The sequence below is a fragment of the Pan troglodytes genome, chromosome 5 (genome assembly GCF_028858775.2).
Source record: "Pan troglodytes isolate AG18354 chromosome 5, NHGRI_mPanTro3-v2.0_pri, whole genome shotgun sequence".
NCBI classification, from domain to species: Eukaryota; Metazoa; Chordata; class Mammalia; order Primates; family Hominidae; genus Pan; species Pan troglodytes.
The window spans coordinates 179,047,024-179,068,184 of record NC_072403.2 but is presented as its reverse complement, the minus strand read 5'-3'; the positions used below and the strand labels follow the sequence as shown (position 1 = coordinate 179,068,184).

At 50.3% G+C, this 21,161-nt stretch overlaps 1 protein-coding gene and 1 pseudogene across 3 annotated transcripts in view; both read left to right on the top strand.

The window, feature by feature from the left end:
• The first annotated feature begins 2,299 nt into the window (after positions 1–2,299).
• RNASET2 (ribonuclease T2) overlaps positions 2,300–21,161 on the top strand; it is a 28,542-nt gene continuing 9,680 nt past the window's right edge. For all 3 annotated transcript variants that reach the window (XM_001136814.7, XM_054686486.2, XM_063813679.1), the window contains exons 1-5: positions 2,300–3,460; positions 6,809–6,869; positions 10,720–10,775; positions 12,606–12,663; positions 17,078–17,148. In XM_001136814.7, the coding sequence (XP_001136814.2) occupies positions 3,375–3,460; positions 6,809–6,869; positions 10,720–10,775; positions 12,606–12,663; positions 17,078–17,148 (332 nt within the window). In that variant the 5' untranslated portion in view covers positions 2,300–3,374. The remainder of the gene's footprint in view (positions 3,461–6,808; positions 6,870–10,719; positions 10,776–12,605; positions 12,664–17,077; positions 17,149–21,161) is intronic.
• Positions 13,303–14,044, top strand: LOC101059255 (protein GVQW1-like; annotated as a pseudogene).

Genomic DNA, 21,161 nt, shown 5'->3' with positions numbered 1-21,161 from the left:
GCGAGAGGCCTGAAGCTCCTCATTAGCTTCCGATGTGGGGGTGGGGGAGTAGAAGTGGGCAGTACAGGAGGAAGTGACAAGAATTCTCAGGGGTGGGGAGAACTGTGTCGAAAATAAACAAGGAAGTGCAACAGGAAATGACTGGGTGGCTTCCTCAGGCTGGGTAGGACGCTGCTGAATTTATCTGATAAAAATCTCCTCTCTGTGAGTTGTGGAAAATGGCTTGCTGCGAGACCCCCCTCTTCCCCACATAACATAGATAAGAGTGATAAAAGGGATGCGGCTGGGCGCTGTCTCCAAAAAAAAAAAAAAAAAGGGAAAAGTGACGGATGCTCCCCTCACTCCACCCCCTACCCATTACCTAGGACAAAGCCAGACACAGATCCTCCAATTCCCATTCTTCACCTCATCAATGATGAGCCAGTCAATAGAAATAACACACTTGTTAAGCAAACTTGGTGAGGCTCCTCTCTTCCCCCGAGGCTGAGGACTTTTGGCCTCATCTTAGCCTGAGTCAGTCCCCCCTGAGAACAGGCTGGCCACGAGGTCAACCTTCTCTGATCTAATGTCCTATGAAGGCAGGTTCTCATCCCACTTCTCCATTCCCAGTTCATTCTTTCTCTCTCTTTTTCTCTCTTTCTTCTTTCTTTCATTCATTCTTTTTGTTGTTGTTGTTGACGGAGTCTCACTCTGTCGCCCAGGCTGGAGTGCAGTGGCGCGATCTCGGCTCACTGCAACCTCTGCCTCCTGGGTTCAAGCGATTCTCCTGCCTCAGCCTCCAGAGTAGCTGGGATTGAGGGAAGAGAGAGACCCTCTCATATTGTTTTATATTGTTTTATACTCAGTACCTGTTTTAAGAAAAAAACAAGGAAGTGAAATCAAAGACAGGCAGCCCGGCGCCAGGCCCAAAACCGGACCTGGGCCTGCCTGGCCTAAACCTAGTAGTTAAAAATCAACTCATGACTTAGAGACCGATGTTATTCATAGATTCCAGACATTGTATAGAAGAACATTGTGAAACTCCCTGCCCTGTTCTGTTTCTCTCTGACCACCGGTGCATGCAGCCCGTCACGTATCCCTTGCTTGCTCAAATCAATCACGACCCTTTCATGTGAAATCTTTAATGTTGTGAGCCCTTAAAAGGGACAGAAATTGTGCATTCGGGGAGCTCGGATTGTAAGGCAGTAGCTTGCCGATGCTCCCAGCTGAATAAAGCCCTTCCTTCTATAGCTCGGTGTCTGAGAGGTTTTGTCTGCCTCTCCTCCTGCCACAGGATTACAGTCGCGTGCCACCCCCCCAGCTAATTTTTGTGTTTTTAGTAGGGACAAAAGGCCCCCAGGCCCCTGCAATAATGGCCCTCACCACGCCACCCCTCCCCGAGTCCAGATCTGCTTCATATTTGGCAGTGGCCACAACAGCCCTCCTTGACAAGGGGCTGTTTAGACACCCCGGACTGAGATTTAAAGGAAAATGAGGATTCTGGGAAGCACTTCTGTTTTAAGAAAATTATTTGTTTAGCTTAAAAGAAAAGAGAAAAAGAACTGTGGCATGCGCCTATATTCTTGAGAGGAAGGAATGAAAGGAGCCGGAAAAAAACAAAAAGTCGTTAGGGAAAAGGAGAACGAGAATAACACCATGACCTGTAGGAGGTCCTGGAGGAGCTAAGGAGGTGTCAGCCATTTCCCCCCCCCCCCCCCCATCTGTTCCACAGGTGACATTTTATTGAGCACCGACTGTCCCCCATCCACTGTGCTCAGTGGCAGGGACTCAAGGTGGGCAAAATAGACATGGGCCTTGCCTTGCAGTCTAGAGGGAAAAACAGATTAATCATTTAAATATTTTGTTTCAAAGAATGGTAATGCATGCAGGCAAGGTCCAGGCCTGTGGGAGAGCAGGCTACAGGCCCACCTGCTATTTAGACAGTTACCAGTGGCGGAGGACCCCGAGGAAGGCGCAGTTTACTCGACGTGTAAATAGGAATAGCCTTAACTAGCTGTGGGTGTGCGGACAGGGAAGGGAGAGAGGAGAAACATCTGCAGAGACAATGCCGGGTGCACAGCCCGTGGGCGGGGCGGCGGGTGCAGGGGAACCCCTGCCTTTGAAGGGCTGGGAAGGCCAGGGTGTGGGGGGAGGAGACCGGGCCTATGGGACTGGGCCTGGCTACGCCAAGGTGGGGCTGACATGAAGTCCCCTTCATCCGTGGGGGGTGGCCCGTCCCTCTGGGAGGGGATTCCTCACAAGATGACTTCCCAGGTCGCGCCCCGAGGCGGCTCTTTGCTGCCCCCACAGAGATGACTTCCGGGCTCCTGGGGCCCGCGGGGAGGGGCAGGTGAGGCCCAGGGCTGGGTGAGGGCCAGGCCCTTCTAGGAATGTTGGTGCTCCCAGCACCTAGCACCGGGAGACTGGAGAGGTTTCCAGGGGACTGGCCCGAGTAGGTCCCCTCCTAATTCTGGAGCCGTCTCTCGGGCTGCGCAGTGGAGCGCCGAGGTGGCGGGAGGCTGCGGGGAGCCTGGGCGGCCAAGCACCATCTGCAGTCAGGAGCTCCCGGGCAGCTTGCAGGGCGCAGTTTTTGAAATTGGGTGCGGCGTGCGGACCGCGGGCCTGCAGGGTGCGCGGGTTGGGCTGGGGGCTGTCCCTGGAGAGTAGAGTGGCCCTGGGGCCCGCACGCCCACTTGCTGGCGGGGGATGGCGCAGACACGGGCGGTCCCCCCGAGGGCGGCCCTCACGGGTGGTCTAGGTTAGCTCGGACCCGGGAGTGTGGGAGTGGCGCAGGGCTGCGAGAAAGGGCGCGGGGCGCCTGCGTGGCGAAGGAACACAGCCGCCTGACACGCCCGCAAGGCCCGCGGAACTGCTCCTGCCTCGGCCTCTCTGAGCCAACCACGGGGCGGGGCGTGAACGCCGGGCGGGGACGTGCCGTTCTGGGGGGCGTGTCCACCGGCGGGGGCGTGCCGTCCTGGGGGCGTGGCTCTCTGCTCCGGTGCAGGCCCGCAGGGCGCCCTGGGCTGGGAGGAACGCGACTGACCGTGGTCGTGGGCGGACGGCGGCTGCAGCGCGGAGGAGCTGGGGTCGCTGTGGGTCGCGAAGCAGAGCCCGGGACGTGCGCGCTTGGTGCACGATCCTGAAGGGGAGCTCCGAGGGGCCCGGGTCGCCAGGGCTGCTGCGGCCATTCCCGGAGCCCGGCGCGGGGCCCGCGAGATACCGGTTTAGGCCGTCCCAGGGCTCCGGGCGCACCCGGTGGCCGCTGCTGCAGCGGAGGGAGCGCGGCGGCGCGGGGTCTCGGAGACAGCGTTTCTCCCGGAAGTCTTCCTCGAGCCGCAGGTGGGAAGTGGGAGCCGGAGCGGCAGCTGGCAGCGTTCTCTCCGCAGGTCGGCACCATGCGCCCTGCAGCCCTGCGCGGGGCCCTGCTGGGCTGTCTCTACCTGGCGTTGCTTTGCCTGGGCGGTGCGGACAAGCGCCTGCGGTGAGTTACCTTGCGGTAAAGTGGGGAGCGTGGGAGCCGGGCCCTAGAGCTTTCCACTGGGTGAAGGCTGCAGCTCTCGGGGTCGGCGGTCGCTGAGCCCCGGGCAGCGACTGGGGAGGGCGGGGGGAGCCGAGCACGCTCCAGGGTGACCCCTGGGAAGAAGTTGGGAAGCTGAGCACGCCTCGGGGTGACCCCTGGAGGGAGTGGGTTGGGGGGAGCCCTTAGCACACTCACAAGTGACCTCTGGGAAGGAGTGCGATGAGGGGAGTCCTGAGCACGCCCCGGGGTGACCTCTGGGAAGGAGTGGGTTGGGGGGAGCCCTGGGCACGCTCTGGGGTGACTCCTGGGAAGAAGTGGGTTGGGGAGCCCTGAACACTCCCCGGGGTGACCCCTGGGAAGGAGTAGGGGGTAGGGTGAGGTCCTGGGTACACTCCAGCCTGGAGCTGGACTGGAAACTGATCCCACAGACTGCTCCCAGCCTAGGACGCGACAAAGCAGGTGGCAGGCTTGGTGGAGCACTGTTCCTGCACTCGAAGTTCTCTCAGAGGTCGAAGAAGTCGTGGAGGGGACACTTAATTTCAGCTTTCACTGCGGCGGGTGGTGAAACGACTGTTCTTCCTCTTTTTGAGTATCCTGTTCTGAATCCCTTCCCTTGGCTCGCCCTCCGTGTGTGTGTGTGTGTGTGTGTGTGTGTGTGTGTGTGTGTGTGTGGCAGCCGCCCAAATTAATTAGGGGTAAACAGGCGGTGCTGCAAAGAATTCCAACTTTAATTCTGTGGAAGATACCAATATTTGAATACCATATTATTTCTTTCTATTTGGGTAATGATCGGGTTAATAGAAGGATTTCTTACTTACATAGTAGGTGTGGAAAAGGTGGGTTTTACTTATTTATTTTTTTTTAGACAGAGTCTTGCTCTGTCACTCAGGCTGGAGTACAGTGGCGTAACCTCAGCTCACTGCAACCTCCACCTCCCGGGTTCAAGCGATTCTCCTGCCTCAGCCTCTGAGTAGGTGGGATTACAGATGCACACCACCACGCCTGGCTAATTTTTGTATTTTTAATAGCCAGGCTGGTCTCGAACTTCTGACCTCAGGTGATCCGCCCGCCTCGGCCTCCCAAAGTGCTGGGATTACAGGCGTGAGCCACTGCACCCAGCCAGGGTTTTACTTTTTAAACACCTTAGGTATATATTTTTAATCATGTACATTAAAATGTAGCATTATATTTCAGTGTTCCGGAAAGTGTATTTTCTGAAAAAGAGCTACATTTATGTCCTTATTTATTGGCCATGAGGTTCAGAGCCTCTCACTGGGGAAGTCTGTGGCGTGCCGGCCCTTGCTCGCTGAGTGGAAACTGCTAGTTCACACCCAGGTGTGGGACCTTTGAGCTCTCTACGCTCCAGTTTCCTCATGTGTAAAGTAGAAATAGTAACAGTCTGCCTCACAGAGTTGGCTTCAGGAGAAATCAGTTAAGGTACAGAATGTAACTTGGAATGATGTCTGGCTGGAAGTAAACATTAGCATAAAACAGGCTGTCATATGTGGATCCCCCACCCCAGCCCATAATTCATGCAGCTGATATAATCGGACAAACTTGAGCAGGCAAGATTTGCGAGAACATGGTTGATTCAGACCACGAGGGCTTCATAGGTCAGCAGGCATTTTCCCAAGTTCTAACTGGTTTTGAGACCTTGGTGATTTTTCTTTCTTCTTTGACTTTCTTTAGCTTCTCCATTACTTTCTCCGTGAATAGGGGAGGGGGGCATGTATGTGGGAGGGGGTCTCCTGCAGTCACATCACTCTGCCTGGTTTTAGATGGAGAATTTGTTACAAACGTCTGAGTCTTGGTAGTTTCGTTGTAAGCATATTGATAGTCTCATCTTCCTGGGTGTTGCTAAGCTTTCCAGCCTCAGGTTCCGACTATGTAAAATAAGGTTTTTGCACCCAAGGGTAAAAAATGCTTTACCAGCTCTAATTCTCACCCTGCAGCTCATCCTTTTTTTTTTTTTTTTTTGAGACAGGGTCTGGCTCTGTAGCCCAGGTTGGAGTGCAGTGATGTGATCTGGGCTCACTGCATCTTCCACCTCCTGGGCTTAAGCTATCCTCTTGCCTCAGCGCCTTCCAAGTAGCTGGGACTACAGGTTCATGCCACCACACCTGGCTAATTTTTGTAGAGACAGGGTTTCACCATGTTGCCCAGGCTGGTCTTGAACTCCTGAGCTCAAGCAATCCTCCTGCCTCTGCCTCCCAAAGTGCTGGGATTATAGGGGTGAGCCACCACGTTTGAACCCTTTTTTCCTTTTATACTGAGAGCTTGCATAATTAGTTCCAATGTACAACTAAGTTTTCATACCATCTTAACTGTAAATTCTATACAAATTCAACAGGACTCAATTATTTACAAAAGCTAATGTGTGACAACTTGATCTTTTTACTTGAAATCTTCCCTTCTAAAATTTGATTTATCCTGAAGTGTCTGCTTGACTTATATTCCTGTGTTGCTGCTGGCTTTTTCCATGTGCATTTTTTGCAAGCTGCACTTTTTACTTCAGTCTCGTTAAGTCTTGCAGTTCTGGCTAGAGGCCTCCTGCCATGAATAAGCTGCTGCTCCACAGTGGCTTCTGTGAAGTCTTAGAGTCAGATGAGTTTCACGGTGTTCAGGTTTGTGATCCAGTGTGGCCCCAGGTTCTGGGTAACACGTGTGATGCAGTGCTGCGTGCATACCATGTCGTGAATAACATTCATGATGCAGTGCACATACCGTGTTCAAGTTAACAGTCCTGGTGGCATCTGAAGTAGCACCCTAAAATCAAATGACACAAATTCTGCAGAGAAGCAAGTGAAGTCTAAAAACTGAGTTGGGGTAGTAACGATAAATAGCGTTATGCTAGTTCAGGTTATGGTTTGTTGCCAAATGAATTACAAAAAACTACCAGGTTTCAGGCTTTTATGGGTTTCACGAATGCAGGGGAGGGATCGTGGGTCTGCGTTTCTCTTGAGCATCCTTAGGAGAAAGGCGCTTCGTGGCTCAGTGGCTTCCCTTCAGTGAGGCCCTCCCTGGCTGCACTCCTAGCTTGCCCTGCCTCCGCTTCCCCTCCTCTCCCCTCCTCCCCTTATCCTATTCATGTTCTCCGCCACTCAGCACTGGACGCCACCACACGTGCCTTCTTAGTGTAGGGGTGTACCGCCTTCCTCACAGGAGTGTGTGCAGCAGCAGGGCAGGCAGTGTTCCTCCTCCCCCAGCACTCGGTGCTGAATGAATGATTGAAGGGATGGATGGGTGGATGAATTTTTTCTGTAACTTTAAAAAAAGTTCTTGAAAAATAAGTTTCTTGTGTTTTAACAGTGACAACCATGAGTGGAAAAAACTAATTATGGTTCAGCACTGGCCTGAGACAGTATGCGAGGTGAGTGTTTCTGCCTTGACGGGCCCTGGGGCCTGGGGAGCCCTGTGAAGAGGGGTTTGTGTGCACGTGCCCGTCCAGGGCACCCATGCTGCTGGTGCGGGAGGTAGGCATCGCTCTGGCGGGTGGGCGGTGTCTCCTACAGAGACTGCCTCCAGGAGGGCTGTGTGTGAGCTTCCCAGGGCTGCTGTAACAAAAGTGCCACAAGCTGGGTGGCTGAGAGCCTCAGGAATTTATTCTCACGGTTCTGGAAGGGGAAGTTTCAACCTAGGGGTCAGAAGGGTTGGTTCCTCTTGGAAGGCTCTGAGAGAGTTTGTTCTGTTTCTCTGCTAGCTTCTAGTAAGGACCCGTGGTCCTCTGCGTTCCTGGGCTGACCCATCACCCCAGTCTCTGCCTTCTCCTTCACGGTGTGTTCTCCACTTTGTGTCTCTCTGTCTCTTCTGATGAGGACACCAGTAATTGGATTTAGGGCCCACCCTAATCTGGTATCACCTTTTCTTGATGACATCTGCAAAGACACTGTGTCCATGTAGGGTCATGTTCACAGATGGGAGGAGGGGTTAGGACAGGGATATATCTTTTGGGAGGACACGGTTCAACCCACAGCAAGCCTCAGTTTGTCTCCTCCCTTTGTGGGCGGCAAGCCACCCAGGTGCCAAGGCAAGAGACCGAGGGCATAAGCTGTTCCAGTATAATAAAGAAAATATATAAAATGAGAACAGTTATACTAGAAATAGATTATAGATATGATGATATATGAATATTATTAATCATCAGTTTGTAGCATTGCTCTTTATTCCAATATTATAATAATCTTTGCTCTACATTTACAGCCTAGGAAAAACCAGGCCATACAGAGATAGGAGCTGAAGGGGCACGGTGAGAAGTGACCAGAAGACAAGTGTGAGCCTCTGTCACGCCCAGACAGGGCCACTAGAGGGCTCTTTGGTCTAGTGGTAACACCAGTGCCTGGGAAGGCAACCATTACTTAGCTGACCTCGGTCTAGTGGTAGCGTCAGTGCCTAGGGAAGGCACCCGTTACTCAGCAGACTGGGAAAGGGAGTTATAGCAGACTCTGCTTCACCATACCTCTTGTGGATAGGCCTCATATCAGTCAGGCCTGCCCACAGCCATCTGGAGGCCTAACCATCTCCCCGTGGTGCTGTGCTTCAGCAGTCACACTGCTGTTTCACTTTCATGTTCCACCCAGTACACCTGGCTCTGCCTTCTAGATAGCAGTAGCAGAATTAGTGAAAGTACTAAAAGTCTTTGAAATGCATAGAAGAAATAATGGTGTAAGCTGGCCTCTCTCTCTCTCCGCCTCCGCTGCCATACAGGGAAGGGCCCCCTGTCCAGTGGACACGTGACTCACGTGACCTTATCAATCATTGGAGATGACTCACACTCCTTACCCTGCCCCTTTTGCCTTGTATCCAATAAATAACAGTGCAGCCAGGCATTCGGGGCCACTACTGGTCTCCGCGTCTTGGTGGTAGTGGTCCCCTGGGCCCAGCTGTCTTTTCTTCTGTCTCTTTGTCTTGTGTCTTTATTTCTACAATCTCTCGTCTCCACACATGAGGAGAAAAACCCACAGTCCCTGTAGGGCTGGTCCCTACATCCCTCCATGTATTGGACATTTTATTAACATGTCCTGTGAGTGAAGAGGACCCAAGAGCTTCCCTGCCTCCTTTGCTGTGCTTGGCACCCATGGCACTCGCGGCCCTCCGGGCTGGCCCCTCATCATCTGGCTGCGTTTTGCTCCATGCCCACATCCCTTCAGGGCGTCAGTGTCCAGGCCCTTCTCATTGGAGCACCCAGAGCCAGGACACTGCCTGGATCTGCGCCTCAGGGCGTACCCTGCTCGGTGTATCAAGCTGACCCTGGTGTGCATTGCACACTTCTCAAGTGTTTGACCGTGTTGCTGAGCTAGCACCACATTCTGTCAGGAGCACGCAGGCTTTATGTTTTGCCTCTAGCACTGAGTGGTAGTGACTTTCGCTTCTACTTCCTCACTGATTTTTCTGATGACAAACGAAAATGAAATTTTGCTTATCTGGCTCAAATTATGCTCTTGCTCATTTCTGTACACGAGATTGCCCCGTTTTCAGTTTTGCAGACTTAATGTTGCGCTCCTGATGCTGTTTCCTTGCCTTGGGTTGGGGCAGTGGACAGAAGGAGCCAGAAGCTGCCTGGCACCAACTTTCAATTGTTGGGAGTGTAGCTGGCATTCTGAGATAGGGAGGGATTGCTGGAGTCCTTGGTTCCCAAGGAAGGAAGGACCGTGGAGGAGGAGCTGGAACTTAAGCACTGTCTTTGACCCACACTGAAGGATCTGCCTCCAGGGCCTGAGACCAGGCTGCTCTGCATTCAGGGAGGCATTTACATGACAAAACGTGGGTGTGTCCCTGCACACTGAATGTAAATATGCGTGGAGGCACATCTTTGCCTTGAGGCTTTAGAAACAAGATTTAAAAAAAAATCTGTAGCAAAATGTCCTTGTTAAGGAGTGTATTTCCTACTGGGCAGCCATGGTGAGGGGTTCTGTTTCAGCCCAGGTGTCCTCCTAGGCAGTGAGGGCTGTCCCGGGTGCCCCCTCTGATGAGATGCTTGTGTCAAAGATGCTCAGTCTGCCTGTCGGGTTCCCAGTGTCCTGGGCTCTCCCACAGCTCCACGCAGGCAGGCCTGGGAACTGAGTGCTGTGCAGAGCCCTCAGAGCCCCGTGTGGTGCAGGCTTTGCTCTCCGCATTGCCTCCAGGAAAGGAGCCCAGCTTCTGGCTTTGAACTGGGTTCCCTGAGGGATAGAGTTGAGTGGCAGAGGTGAAGTTACAGGTTTTGGCCTCTGACCCTCTTTCTCCAGCACTGAGCAGTAAGGACTTTCTGTTCTACTTCCTCAACTGATTTTTCTGTTGACAAATGAAAATGCAGTTTCACTTATCTGGCTCAGATTATGCCCTTGCTCATTTCTTTCTTTTTTTTTTTTTTTTGAGATGCAGTCTCACTCTATCACTCAGGCTGGAGTGCAGTGGCGCGATCTCGGCTCACTGCAAGCTCTGCCTCCCGGGTTCAAGCTATTCTCCTGCCTCAGCCTCCTGAGGAGCTGGAACTGTAGGAGCCCACCACCACGCCTGGCTAATTTTTGTATTTTTAGTAGAGACACGGTTTCACAGGTTGGCCAGGATGGTCTCGATCTCCTGACCTCATGATCTGCCCACCTCCGCCTCCCAAAGTGCTGAGATTACAGGCGTGAGCCACCGTGCCCAGCCTTTTTTTTTTTTTTTTTTTTGGAGACACAGTTTTTTTCTTGTCACCTAGGCTGGAGTGCAAGGGCATGATCTCGGCTCACTGAGTTCAAGCAATTCTCCCGCCTCAGCCTCCGGAGTAGTAGTGACTATTAGCGCCTGCCACCACGCCCAGCTAATTTTGTATTTTTAGGAGAGATGGGGTTTCACCAGGTTGGCCAGGCTGGTCTGGAACTCCTGACCTCAGGTGATCTACCCGCCTTGGCCTCCCAAAGTGCTGGGATTACAGGCATGAGTCACTGCGCCTGGCCCATAAAAACACCTGTTTCTGTTAAGTCAAATATTTGAGGAATGGCTTAACAAAAATGGCTGTTTCTGTTCAGTCAGTTGTTTGACGTTTGGCTTAGAACATCCAGCCCTAGTGTAGCTTCCTCATGGATCTGTTGTTGTAAGCAATGTATTGTGAACTAGCCCTGGTTTTAGCTTGTGTTATTAGTGCAGTACCTGTGTCTCGTTGGCATATGTTGCAACTAGCTGCTAAATGTATTTTAATAGGGTTCCTAAGTGTATTTTAATAAAGAGCCAATCATTTTCTTGTTGTATTTTCTCCCTAGAAAATTCAAAACGACTGTAGAGACCCTCCGGATTACTGGACAATACATGGACTATGGCAAGTGTCTCACACAATTAAATCTTAGGCAGAAGAGGCTCGCTGACTGGGAACCCTAGCTTGAATGTGGTCTTAATATTTATTCTTGTTTTTTGTTTTCAGGAGTTTATCCAATAGACTAGATTCTTATTTAAAAATATCTTTAGTCTTTCTAGCAGAACCCTGATTCTCTTGTTCTTTAATTCTGTCTTCATAGAACAATAACACTTTTTTTTTTTTCTTCTTCTGAGACAGAGTCTTACTCTGTTGCCTAGGCTGGAGTGCAGTGGCACGATCTTGGCTCACTGCAACCTCCACCTCCCAGGTTCAAGTGATTCTCCTGCTCCAGCCTCCCAAGTAGCTGGAATTGCAGGCACGCCCCACCACACCCGGCCATTTTTTGTATTTTTAGTAGAGACTGGATTTCACCATGTTTGTCAGGCTGGTCTCGACCTCCTGACCTCAGGTGATCCATCCACCTTGGCCTCCCAAAGTGCTGGGATTACAGGTGTGAGCCACTGCGCCCAGCCAATAACACTTTTTAAAATAGTGTTTACAGATTCTCGGTACATGTCAGGGTCACTACATTTTAATTTTCTCATTTTGTTCTTCTCTTGGGGTTTATTATAAATAACTACATGAAAATACATAAATGCACGTCTCGTACACATTTCAGAGACACTCAAATTTATTATTCTGGTTTTGTCTGCGTTTTGTTTAGTTAATTCTTTTCTATGTAACATGGACATACTTGTGACGCTGAACTGTGCACATCAATCGCCCCATCTGAAGGACCAGTTTTGTCCCACTGCCTCGATGCCGGGATTGAAAAGGGCCCTTTTAGCTTAATTGGTGCCTCCTGGCTCCTTAGGAAGAGGGATTGGTGGAAAACAAGTTAAACTGGAATGTAGGTACTTGGCTTCGGATTTCACTTTCTTCTCTGTCTGGTCAGATAACCTTGACCTCCTGTCTCTGGGGCTCCTGGCTTTCCTAGACTTTGCGTGGTGTCCTCTCCGCTGTGACCAAATGCTCTGATTGTACCTCTGCTCATCATGGCCGTTTCATTTCTGGGGCTGGAATGAAGCTTTGCAATGCTGTCCAGTCCAGTGGATGGAATCAGGCGGGTTTCACATGCTGGTCCAGCTGTTGACCCTGAAGACACTCTCCTCCCTGGCCTCTTTGGGGCTCTGAGGGGTCTGGGTCTTAGGAAGTTGGTGACCTTGTGGAGTAAGCAGCACTCAAGAGTCAGAGTTGATAAGTCCAGAATTAGATGTGTGAGGATGGAGTTAAAGTTCTAGACAGTGTAAGTGCGTTTGCTACTGAAAATGAAATGAAAATCCTACTAGCTGATCTTCTGCCATACGCCAGGCACTTTCTGACATGTTTTATCTGTCATCTCCTGGAGTCCTCCTCACCATTGAAAGGAGCAGACTCTCGCTGTTCTCATGCTGGATCTGTGGTGCAGAGATTGGCCGGGGGTCAGCTTACTTAGGTCCTGGTGCTAGGGAGCGGCAGAAGTTGCCGTCAACCCAGCCGGGGCTGACCCCAGAGTCCCCGCTCCTCGGTGCTACTAGGCTATCCATTGCACTTCCTTTACTAAGCAGTGGCCTGTCTGCATTACTCCTGGACGGTTTAACACAATTTCTTTTCCCTGCTAAAGAAATTTGAACTCTGACTCCTCTTACCTGCGTCTTCTTTCTTAAGCATCCTGCCTGGGATAAGGAATTCCCAATTAGAATTTCTCTTTTTATTCTTCGCAGACTTCAATGAAAGTGTTTTCTAAGGTCATGTAGAAGCCACCCCAACCAAGCCTAATATTTCTTATTTTCTCTTTTAAATTTGAATTTCCAGGCCCGATAAAAGTGAAGGATGTAATAGATCGTGGCCCTTCAATTTAGAAGAGATTAAGGTATTGACTTTTAATTATATTTCTACTGCAGAGTGTTGACCTAGATTAACTCTTTTCTTCACAAGCATACCTTCAAAGTCATCTTTAAAATTAAGGGGTCATGAATGTATTCACCAGGATTGAGCCCTTGCTGCTGTTTGAGTAAGTATCATTATCTCGACCCCACAAATTACACCAATTGACCTTTCCCTCTCCTCCCCTCCCCTGCCCTGTGCCCAAGCCACTGCATGAGGGGCCTGAGCGAGGGGCTCCTACCGGAGCAAGCCCTGACACTCCCCCATGCCAGCCCTGTGCAGATCCTGACGCTCGCCCGCCAGCCCCCCCTCGTCCCAGGCCCCAGGACTCCTGGGTCAGATGACCGACGTGGGAATCTGGTGGGTGTGCTATATCGCCAGGCATCTCCAGACAGCTGAGGCTCAGAGAGCACAGGCCTGGGGCCGTCCTATCTGGTGGACGGGTTTCTGAGCAGGTGGACATGCGGGGCCTTTCCAGTACAAGAGCTTGATTAAAGAAAACTCACAGGGCGGGAATTTATTAGAGATACTAGCAGAGGTGTTCCTTTGAGATACCCGTACCTTATATGTCATACGGAGTCTTCACTCCCACACACGCCCTCATCTTTCCTTAGGGGTGCCAACAGTTCCTGTGTGTAACCAGTATATACCAGGGTAACTGGACCTGGACCCCAGGGAGGGGGTGGTAACTGAGGCCTTCTTTGAAACGTGTGGTAGCATTGAAGGCTTGCAGGAGTCGTGGGTCTCTCCTAGGAATGGTACATTCCCCAAGGTCATTAGTTGCAAATCCATCACAAGTTCTTTTTTTCTTTTCTTTTCTTTTCTTTTTTTTTTTTTTTTTGTTTTGAGACAGAGTTTTGCTCTTGTTGCCCAGGCTGGAGTGCAATGGTGCAATCTTGGCTCACTGCAACCTCCACCTCCCGGGTTCAAGCAATTTTCCTGCCTCAGCCTCCTGAGTAGCTGGGATTACAGGCATGCGCCACCATGCCCGGCTTATTTTGTATTTTTAGTAGACACGGGGTTTCCCCATGTTGGTCAGACTGGTCTCGAACTCCTGACCTCAGGTGATCCACCTGCCTCGGCCTCCCAAAGTGCTGGGATTACAGGTGTGAGCCACCGCGCCCAGCCCACAAGTTCTAATCCATATGGAATTGTTTTCTTTTTCCTCCCCGTGAAGACCTTCAGTGGGATGAGCCAAGAGGCTGGGGACTGCCGTGAGACTTAGGAGGGACACCTCAGAGCCTGGTGCTGTCTCTAGCTCCTCACTCACACTCTCCTCCTCTCCTGCGGGACTCACTGCAGGGAATGGTTTCTGGGGAGGCGTGATGAAGAGGCCACTTCAGGATACGTTGAGTTTGAAGTGCCCTTGAGACCTCCAGGGGGTGACGTAGAGGATCTTCAGGGTCAGAGGAAAGGTGGCTTTAGGCATAGTTAGCATGAGGATGGTGAATCAAAATGACAGGTGTGGGGATGGACATGGGTCTGTGGACATGGATGGGTGAGGAGTCAGGGCCGACAGGTGTGGACATGGGTGGGTGAGGGGGCAGGGCCGACAGGTGTGGACATGGGTGGGTGAGGGGGCAGGGATGACAGGTGTGGACGTGGGTGGGTGAGGGCAGGGCCGACAGGTGTGGACGTGGGTGGGTGAGGGGGCAGGGATGACAGGTGTGGACGTGGGTGGGTGAGGGCAGGGCCGACAGGTGTGGACGTGGGTGGGTGAGGGCAGGGCCGACAGGTGTGGACGTGGGTGGGTGAGGGGGCAGGGCCGACAGGTGTGGACGTGGGTGGGTGAGGGCAGGGCCGACAGGTGTGGACGTGGGTGGGTGAGGGGGCAGGGCCGACAGGTGTGGACGTGGGTGGGTGAGGGGGCAGGGCCGACAGGTGTGGACGTGGGTGGGTGAGGGGGCAGGGCCGACAGGTGTGGACGTGGGTGGGTGAGGGGGCAGGGCCGACAGGTGTGGACGTGGATGGGTGAGGGCAGGGCCGACAGGTGTGGACGTGGGTGGGTGAGGGGGCAGGGCCGACAGGTGTGGACGTGGGTGGGTGAGGGCAGGGCCGACAGGTGTGGACGTGGGTGGGTGAGGGGGCAGGGCCGACAGGTGTGGACGTGGGTGGGTGAGGGGGCAGGGCCGACAGGTGTGGGGGCAGGGCCGACAGGTGTGGACGTGGGTGGGTGAGGGGGCAGGGCCGACAGGTGTGGACGTGGGTGGGTGAGGGGGCAGGGCCGACAGGTGTGGACGTGGGTGGGTGAGTGGGCAGGGCCGACAGGTGTGGACGTGGGTGGGTGAGGGGGCAGGGCCGACAGGTGTGGACGTGGGTGGGTGAGGGGGCAGGGCCGACAGGTGTGGACGTGGGTGGGTGAGGGGGCAGGGCCGACAGGTGTGGACGTGGGTGGGTGAGGGGGCAGGGCCGACAGGTGTGGACGTGGGTGGGTGAGGGGGCAGGGCCGACAGGTGTGGACGTGGGTGGGTGAGGGGGCAGGGCCGACAGGTGTGGACGTGGGTGGGTGAGGGGGCAGGGCTGATAGGTGTGGACGTGGGTGGGTGAGGGGGCAGGGCTGACGGATGTGGGTGGGCTAAGGGGACAGCGCCGACAGGTGTGGGCCTGGTGGGCAGAGGGGACAGTGCTGGTGGAGCCCCGTGTTAACAGCCAGGTGGAAAGGGGCATGTGTGCCTGCAGCTGGGAAAGGCGGAAACCGAGGAGTGGAGAGATTTGAGAAGAGGCACCATGGGACTGCATATCCCCGGGGCGTCCAGGACAGGAAAGCTGAAATGCTTCTTGAGTGGGGGCGTGGGTGGGTCGTGGGTGGGTCGTGGGTCTGTGGTGGTGTGAGCCGCTGCTCCTCAGAGTAGTCCTGGCTTCCTTGTTGTGTAGCAGTAGGAACAACTTGGCATTGTCCGAAACGGAAGTAGCCCAGTTTGCACACTCAATCATATCGTGCCCTAGGACATCTCGGAGAGCTGATGGGGCTGAAGCCAGCATGGTGGGGCAGGAGAGGTGGGGTGGGGGGCTGGAGGGGAAGAGGAGGGGGACAGAGCTGCACCCACACAGGCAGGGGCTGTGGGGTAGGGGCTGAGTTACAAATGGGCTGAGAAAAGGACCCTCATATAAGGTGCTGGAAAACAGGAGAAAGGGAAGGAAAGTGAAGTTATCCGAAGTTTGTTAAGCACCTTTTTACTGACCTTTTTGGGTTTTTTTGGTGTAGAGGGTGTGTAGAAATTGAAAAGTAAACTCCAGTTCTGTTGGATTTAGCGCGACTGGTGCCCAGGCTGCCCAGCTCACACAAGCTCTTCTCTGGGAAAAGGAGAGCTTGTCCGTTGTTTGTTTGTTTGTTTTAATTGATGGTTTTGTTTTTTTTTTTTTTAAGATGGAGTCTCACTCTGTCGCCAGGCTGGAGTGCAGTGGCGCAGTCTCGGCTCACTGCAACCTCCGACTCCCTGGTTCAAGCGATTCTCCTGCCTCAGCCTCCCGAGTAGCTGGGATTACAGGCATGTGGCACCACGCCCAGCTAATTTTTGTATTTTTAGTAGAGACAGGGTTTCACCAGGTTGTCCAGGATGGTCTCGATCTCCTGACCTCGTGATCCGCCCGCATCGGCCTCCGAAAGTGCTGGGATTACAGGCGTGAGCCACCGTGCCCGGCCAATGTTGTTTTTAGAACAGTTTTAGGTTTACAGAAAAATTGGATGGAGATTACAGACAGTTCACTCCCTTCCCCCTCAACTCTCCCAATCATTAACATCTTCTATAGTGTGTTACATTTGTTACAATTAATGAACTGATACTGATACTTTATTATTAAATAAAGTTTAGCATTAACATTAGGGTTTACTCCTGTGTTGTGCGGCTTTGGACAAATGCAGGAGAGCAAGTCCCACCCAGTGTGCTCTGGAGCAGCCGCTGGCCCTAAACCCCCTGAGCCATACCTCCCCTTCTTCCTGCCCTTGAACCCCCAGCAGCTGCGAATCTCATTCCTGTCTCTTAAGACTACCTTTTCCAAATTGTCACGTCGTTGGAATCATACAGTATGTAGCCTCTGCAGACTGGCTTCTTGCACTTAGCAATGTATGTTTGTAGTTCCTCCAGTGTCTTTTCATGACTCGACAGCTCATTGGTTTTTGTTGCTGAAAATATTCCATCGTTTGGATGTACACTTTATCCCTTCACCTATAAGAGCTTGTATTTTCGTGTGCAGTTTTATGATTACTCAAATTGCACTTGTAGATATATCTTAACAAACACTTCATACAAAATAAGCATAGGATTATTTTATTCACCAAAGTATTGTTAATTAGCAGAGCTCAATTCTTTGGTGTCAGTTTATCAAATTTACCTTCTAGGTTTTGAGTTTATTATTAAGATCCTGCGTAGACTTATTTTATTTTATTTTTTAATGCATAGGATCTTTTGCCAGAAATGAGGGCATACTGGCCTGACGTAATTCACTCGTTTCCCAATCGCAGCCGCTTCTGGTAAGTCCCAGCCTCTGATTGCTGTCTTGATTACTGTCTGAGCGGGTGTGGGGAGCGTGATGAATCGCTAGAAGTGGAAACTGTGTGGGAAGCAAGATAACAGAATCTGTCTTCTGGGGCTGAGCAGTTTGAACAATCTTTTATGAGATATGATTCTGTTACGGCATTTTTGGTGCCTTTCTCCAATGTATAAAAAAATGAAAGCAAGTGGAATTTACCATATAAGCCTGTTTTCTAACCTATATGGTATTTATTACTTTGCTTTAAAACTTTTCTCGGCCAGTCACAATGGCTCGTGCCTGTAATCCTAGCACTTTGGGAGGCTGAGGCGGGTGGATTGCTTGAGCCGAGGAGTTTGAGACCAGCCTGGTAACATGACAAAATGCCATCTCTACCAAAAATTTTAAAAGTCAGCTAGATATAGTATTGTGCGGCTGTGGTCCCGGGAGATCAAGGTTGCAATGAGCTGTGATCAGCTGGGGTGATAACCAGCCTAGGTGACAGGGTGAGACCGTGTCTCAAAAAAAAAAATAAAAGAAAGATACAAATTTTCTCTTCTGAGGCTCAACAAAGTCAAATGCTTGCATATCTAAGAATTAGTCCATATTAGACAGGAAAGAATATTTCTTAAGGAAATTGTGCTCCTGTCTTGAAATACATTAAGAAAAAAGAGACCAGGCACAGTGGTTCACACCTGTAATCCCAGCACTTTGGAAGGCCAAGGCAGGTGGATCACTTGAGGTCAGGAGTTCGAGACCAGCCTGGCCAACATGGCAAAACCCCATCTCTACTAAAAATACAAAAATTAGCTGGGCATGGTGGCGTACGCTTGTAATCCCAGCTACTTGGGAGGCTGAGGCAGGAGCATCAATTGAATTCAGGGGGTGGAGGTTGCAGTGAGCCGAGATTGCGCCACTGTACTCCAGCCCGGGCAACAGGGCAAGATTCCATCTCAAAAAAAAAAAAAAAAAAAAAAAGATGTCTTCTAAAATGATGATCTCATGCCTATGACTTAGGGAGGAGAGAAAGTGAGACTTAGCATGTGAGGCTGAGACCTCAGTCATAGTGAAGCACCTTTAAGTTCAGCAGAAGCTAAGCCTAGGGCATAAACGCCATGTTGAATTCAAGATAGCTTTTAAAATCCTGGCTTTTTAAAGAACATAAAGTTGAATTCCTTGTATTAACATTATATTAACTGAAGGTAATTATTTTCTCTATCCCACTTCAATATTGCAATTTATAATTCAGATTACAACCCATCAAATTTTAGGTAGGAAGATTAACCTAGAAATATTTTTGTGTATAATTTTCAGGAAAATTAAAAGTTAAGTTTAGAAGAAAGCTTTTGAAAACAAAATGAAATGGAAGTGATGTCCCTCTTCCTGGTTCATTGGTGTGGCAGTGAAGTGGCCTTAGGATTCATGGACCCTCAGTCTGTGCGTTGAATCACCCTTGAAAATTCGGGTGGTGAATGGTTCAGGTCTCAGTCACCTGTTCTGCACAGCCTGTGTTCTAGAAAATTATTTCAAAATAATGGCCATGATAAGTTGGAATGGAAGAAGATAGGAAAAAAAATTATATGTCACTTCACAGTGTACTTCAGATGATGAGTTTATGGTAACTGAGTTATGTGAAAGAGAATTTTTCCAGTTGTTACAATGTTCCATGATAGAGTCTGTCAGATTTTAGCCAAATGGCTTAAAATAAATCAGCAAACATGCAAAGGCCTTCAGTGAGCTGGGTCTTGAGCATTTAATCAAAACAGTGTGGGCACAGTATGCATTTATTTTTGTGCTCCGATAAAGGCAAGATGACTTACTTTAAATTTTCAGGTTGATAGTTGAATTACACACTTAAAAAAACTGGTTCTAAATGAAAAAGATAAATCTCACACACAAATTAATATTTATATTTTTGAGTGCTCCTAAATACAAAATATCAGCTAGGGAGGAGCTCCTGTCTGGGCTGTGTCACCCAGTCCTGTGCCTATCACTCAAGTCACCTGACTAACTCCATGGGGGTTGGCCTCTGGCTTCTCCACCTCTGCTCCTTGGGCAGGGGAAGGTGTCACAGCACTGCTGTGGAATGTGTCTTTGGGCATAACCAGCCCCGAGGACTGGCTGCCTGTTGTGGCCGAGCGGGCTGGGTGACAGTGAGTGGGTGAGCCTGGGACATCCGCTCCTGGCTGCATCTGCGCTTGGTGGGTGAGTCAGGGTGTCTCTCAGCACAGAGGGCAACACGCTGAGTCACTTCGCATTGGTGACTGACCGTTCTGATGCTTAAAAAAAAAAAGGTCCAGTCCAAGTGAAGTGTGAGTGAATGCTGTGAGCTCCATGAATATCAATCTATTTCCAACATCTGTTGAGTTAAGCTTGCTCCAGGAATAATGATGGCTGACATTTACTGTTTATTGTGAGCCAGGAACTGTTTTCATTCATGTGGAAGGGCTCAGCACACCTCATCTCACCTGCAGAATTACCCCTGTTTTATAGAAACTAAGTCACCTGGAATTCAGGTTACATTTCAATTAGTTTAAAATAATCTCCTTTTTCTACCTTATAGGATATAGGAAGTTATCAGGTAATTTGCTCTGGAAAGGCTTCTAGATGAAGACAGTTACTCATCCACTTTCATCGTTCCTGTTTTCAACTTTTCATCCTTTTCCGAGACTTAAATTGATAGGAATTATTTAAAACTAGTATTTTGGATGAATTTTGCCAATGAATTAATGCACATTTAGATTGTGTTTTTAAGACTGCATATAAGTGCTTTATAAGTGGTTGCATGAATGTTATTTATTAAAACGTCATGAATTCATCACTAATAAAGCTGAGGAAATCTGATTCCCATTTTGTCTTTTCATGCTAAAGATGATAAACATCTGAGTGACACGCCAGTCATTCTGAAGGTGGCTGTCAATCTCGTCAGCAGTTGATTGGATGACAGCCCAGTGCAGTGGGAAGGGCGCTGACCTTGGACTTGAGCGTGGCCTTCAAGGGCAGGCTCTGAGTGACCTTCAGCAAGTCCCCTGGCCCTTCTGGGCTTCCATTCCCTGTCTGTAAACTAGCAGTGATATTTCCGCCTTGCAGAGTTTTGAGAACCAAATGAAGAACGTGAAAGATTTTTGTAAACCTTTAATCTGCAGTAAAATATCATGAATCATTCTCAGTGACCACATTTTTCTGGAATACAAATTGCTGTTCACGTGCAGCCCTTTAGTTATAGGCTATTCAGTTGTTCTTATTGTCCTCTATGTAGAATGGATGCTTAAACTATAATTTGTAGAAGCTGAAATGGAAAATGGGCCTGAGGTGTTTCCTGGTAATTAGCTGTCCTGCCTTTCCATGGCTGGTTGCTTAGAAATGACAGTTTGTGCCACTCTACGAAATTCCCTGACTGCAATGCACCCAGTCACTGCAGGAGACCACACGTTGCTTTGTGAATCAGTGGGGGTTGGGGCAGCAGCATGTTCTTTTTTCTCAGCTTTGATTTGTTGTTAATTGAGCAAGCTGTAATTGTAGACGTGAACTGAAACTGATTATTTAATCGTGGGGGATTGAAATAATTGCCTATGTTGCAAATAAGGAATTTTATCCTTCCTACTTTGTAAAAGAAATGACATGCCTACCACATGGGAATAGTCTGTGCTGAGAGAAAAACATGCTTGAGCATTTTAATTGGGAATCAGTTTCATTACTCTTTTTTTGAGATGGAGTTTGTCTCTTGCCCAGGCTGTAGTGCAATGGCATGATCTCGGCTCACTGCAACCTCTGCCTCCCGGGTTCAAGCGATTCTCCTCTTCAGCCTCCTGAGTAGCTGGGATTTCAGGCACCTGCCACCACACTCGGCTAATTTTTTTGTATTTTTAGTAGAGACAGTTTCACCATGTTGGTCAGTCTGGTCTCAAACTCCTGATCTCAGGTGATCCACCCCCTTCAGCCTCCCAAAGTGTTGGGATTACAGGCATGAGCCACTGCACGCAGCCTGTTTCACTACTTTTAAGTGGAGATTTT